A 3,929-nucleotide genomic window follows, 5' to 3' on the forward strand; every position below is an offset into this window, starting at 1 on the left:
CTGACCACGCCCTCTCCCAGGGTAATCTCTTTGACCTGGCGCCCACCAGTCTTCACCAATGGTCAGTTGCTCAGCTATCGCATCTACGTCCAGGCAGTTGATCACCCAGTGGTAAAGCCAACTACTCTTGGTGAGTTTTTCTTTGATAACTTGACGTTTTACCACCCTCTCCCCTTTCCCCCTTCCTCCCAACCAGAGTCGAAACTATTAAAATTATTGAGGAGGCACAATGCTTTGCAGGGGCTCGCAAAAACAGCTTTCCCATGTGAGAGTCGAACTCCCTTCATCTTTGTCTGGGCAGCGGAGAGAGGTCTTCTCTTATTAGGAATTAACTAGCAACCCCCCCCCCTCCCCACACACACACACAAAGAAACACACACAGTGTGAGTATGTGTGTGTGAGTGTGTGTGTGTGTGTGTGTGTGTGTGTGTGTGTGTGTGTGTGTGTGTGTGTGTGTGTGTGTGTGTAATTTATTTATGTATGTATGTATCATGTATTTTGTAACTCGTGTTCAATCAAATGCCTTGACACTTGTGATTCATTTGTCAGAGTCAAAGTATTTTTACTCAAACCTTTAACATCAAAGGTTTAGGGAAATTTTAAATCAAAATAATAATAATAATACGCTGCGCTCAACATGTTTTTCCTTTGAACAGTAATTATTCACTTAGTCGATTTTAGACAACTGTGAATCACTCACGAGCACAAACGCTCGTCGATGTGAAATTAGCTTACTTTGTGTCTTCAAAGTGTTGTTCTATAAAACTGCTAATTTTTTAAAAAGGTCAATTTATAGATTTAGAAACTATCTTATTAGGAAATGTTGACAGACATAAATTTTTGTGTCTGTCACCCTGCAGACAGACAGACAGACAGACAGACAGACAGACAGACAGACAGACAGACAGACAGACAGACAGACAGACAGACAGACAGACAGACGGACAGACAGGATAAATAGATAGATAGATAGATAGATAGATAGATAGATAGATAGATAGATAGATAGATAGATAGATAGATAGATAGATAGATAGATAGATAGATAGATAGATAGATAGATTTTGGTTTGTTCTTTATTTCACTACATCCTCTACCATTACCACCATCGCCATTAACATCTCCACCACTGTTTCAACAACCACCACTCATACAACAACAACAACAACAACAACAACAACAACAACAACAACAACAACAACAACAACAACAACAACAACAACAACAACAACAGCACAGAAGAAACAAGCCAACAGGCAACCTGACTATAATTGACATTTCCATGTCTCCCTTCCCCCACCCCTGTACACGTGCGCCCCCCACCCCCATCCCCACCCCACCCTATCCCTGCCTCGATGGCCGTACAACAACGTAGAGGTGCAATGGAACGCCAGCTCGTGGCTACTGAGCCAGCTGTTGTCCTCCCAACGTTACGTCATCTCGCTGTCCGCCTGGAACGCCGAGGGCGAGGGACCAAAGACCAGTCGCACCATCAGCACACCCAACCCGGGCAACTGTAAGTCATTACTTGTACATTAATCAAATATGTTGTATTCTTGTTACCATTACTGTGATACTTCCTACTATGTACTAAGTAGGTGCAGTCAATCCTGCTCTAACGGCAACCTAGATCTATCTATCTATCCATCTATCTATCTATATCTATATATTATATATATATATATATATATATATATATATGTGTATATTATATAAATATATAAGACAAACACTTGCGCAAAAGACCACTTCCTACTCTTCTCCCCCCCCCCCCACCCCCACCCCTTCCCTTCCCGATTTTCCTGCATTTTAATGACATTCTATAAGACGGCCATCTCTCTCAGATGACCACTTTTCTCGTTGACAATGGATAGCCGTCGTGTACACTTTCGACAATACTTGTCATTTAGAAGGCAATATAGTGCTTTGTGTGCCAGCATGGGCGCAGACACTACTAGAAAAGACAGAAATCTTTCCATATAAGGATGAGAGAACTTCCGATCCCATCCTGATTCAAACCTCAACTCCTACATACTGATCGTGCCCCCTACGGCGGCCGAAAAAATCTACGTATACGAGCACAACATAAGAAAATAAAAAAGTCACCCTGACAGTCTCACCCCCAAGGTAGACGAGTCTCTTGCGCTATGGACCAGGTTGAAGTCCTTAGCGGAGTGGTATAAATTCAAATATTTTTTACAGAATCTCCTCAGTCTTAATAAGAGTAGCCTCGACGAAGAGTGTTACAGTATTGGAACCGCGGGGTCAAGCTCATATAAATATTCGATAACGTTTGTTTTGAAGGGGAAAAGGACTTTACGTTTTGGCATTATCTACGCTACGCGGGAGGTAGGAAATGGCAGGCTAGTGACTCTCAGCTGAAATAAGAAACAACTCTCACAAATATGCCATTACAACCAATGTTTTGACATCCCCACATGTCACTCACCGACGACTCACGCCCCACGAAAGCTCATAGGGCATGAATACTTGACACCGGCCTGACATGGTATACAGAAACCAACGTGTCACTGAAGTCTTGATGCAAGGATCTAATACCGATGTTTTATAAGCCTTTTCAAAGTCTTTCCTCTAAGAGTCTTTGTTACAAGATCTCTTTGACATTCGTCGACATAGCGTTACTATTGCGTTTTCCGAGTGTTTCCCTCATCACTTCGCCCTACCCCTCATACAGCTCGAATGTCTCATATAAACTATTCTGTTCCTCTGTCAAGAAAAACTAGCCTCAATGAGAAGGCAACCTGTTACTGATGTCGGTGACTGAGACTTTGATAAGCGTCATATGGTTTACTAACTATAGCAAGCTGGGCTCTGTATAAATAAGGCATTAAAGAACGAGATGTTAATATTTAGGGGAATTTGATCTTATTTGTATGCTGGCAGTTTGGGAGATCGACGCACAGACTAACAATTAATTGACACTCAAGCTTACCGATTAACATTTTTCATGTACAGCCGCCATTTAATTTTACATGCAGTTGTATTGTTGCACGCCAGCCTGTCTGTTTATCTCTCTTTTCCCTTTCTCCAAAAGGTCGTTCTCGTGTCGATGTGCTACTTTTTGCAATTTTGCAAGAATAAAGGGAAACAAAGACACACAAGAAAATTGAACAAAACAACTAAAACCTAAATCTTGTTCAATTGCTCAAGCAGTGTCATTAGACGTCACAACGTTTACTATAGAACTTTACATTTTCTTAAAGAGGTTTTTAATTGCTGTTGTTGACATTTGACTCTATTAGACGTATGGACCTTGAGAGTGATGCGAGGACACTAGACAGATTCTTCACATTTTGTTGCTCAGTCTGGAGGGTGGAGGAAGAGGTATGAACGAGAAGTTGGCAGACATTTGCTACCATCTCGTGGCCAAGCCGTCGGGTACCCTCGGAATACGTTGCCCTCCGAGAACACTTAAGGACATTTTCCAACTCACCTAAGAACGTTTATGAGAAGGAAAAATAAAGACTTAAGTATGATATTTGAACTTGTGGGTTGGTAGAGTAGGGCAAATCCTACCCAGGACATTTTGCGTTGGCTTATTTTCTACTTTTTGTGCCATTTGTTTCAAAGCTGTGAGTGCGTAGGTTTTTTTTTAAAAACAACATAATAAAATATAAAAACACCTACCGTTGATGAAGCAATATTCTTCTGTAGACAGGGCTGGACAATTTTTTCACAACATATCACCCCCATCTTCTATGGTATAAATTTTTTAAACACTTTTTATTCCATGATATCGTGTTTCCTTTCATCATCCCCAACCCTCTATTTTTTCTCTCCGCTTCTCTTTATTTTCAATTCTGCTCTTCTTTCCCTTTCCTTTTCCTCTCCCTTTTACACACCCTCACCTTCTTTTTCTCTCTACTTCGCTCCTCACATATCTCTTTCTCTTTCTCTCCCTCTCTGCC

The 3,929-nt window shown here is 41.3% G+C and overlaps 1 protein-coding gene across 1 annotated transcript in view; it reads left to right on the forward strand.

Moving 5' to 3' along the window:
• The window catches only part of LOC101862307 (proto-oncogene tyrosine-protein kinase ROS), a gene marked incomplete at its 5' end in the record, with an annotated part of 60,952 nt that overhangs the window by 15,108 nt on the left and 41,915 nt on the right, over positions 1–3,929 (forward strand). The window contains 2 exon segments of the mRNA XM_035972711.1: positions 1–130; positions 1,376–1,516. The exon segment at positions 1–130 is cut by the window's left edge and continues 29 nt beyond it. Of these exon segments, the coding sequence (XP_035828604.1) occupies positions 1–130; positions 1,376–1,516 (271 nt within the window).

This window comes from Aplysia californica, unplaced genomic scaffold, assembly GCF_000002075.1.
Source record: "Aplysia californica isolate F4 #8 unplaced genomic scaffold, AplCal3.0 scaffold00810, whole genome shotgun sequence".
NCBI classification, from domain to species: Eukaryota; Metazoa; Mollusca; class Gastropoda; order Aplysiida; family Aplysiidae; genus Aplysia; species Aplysia californica.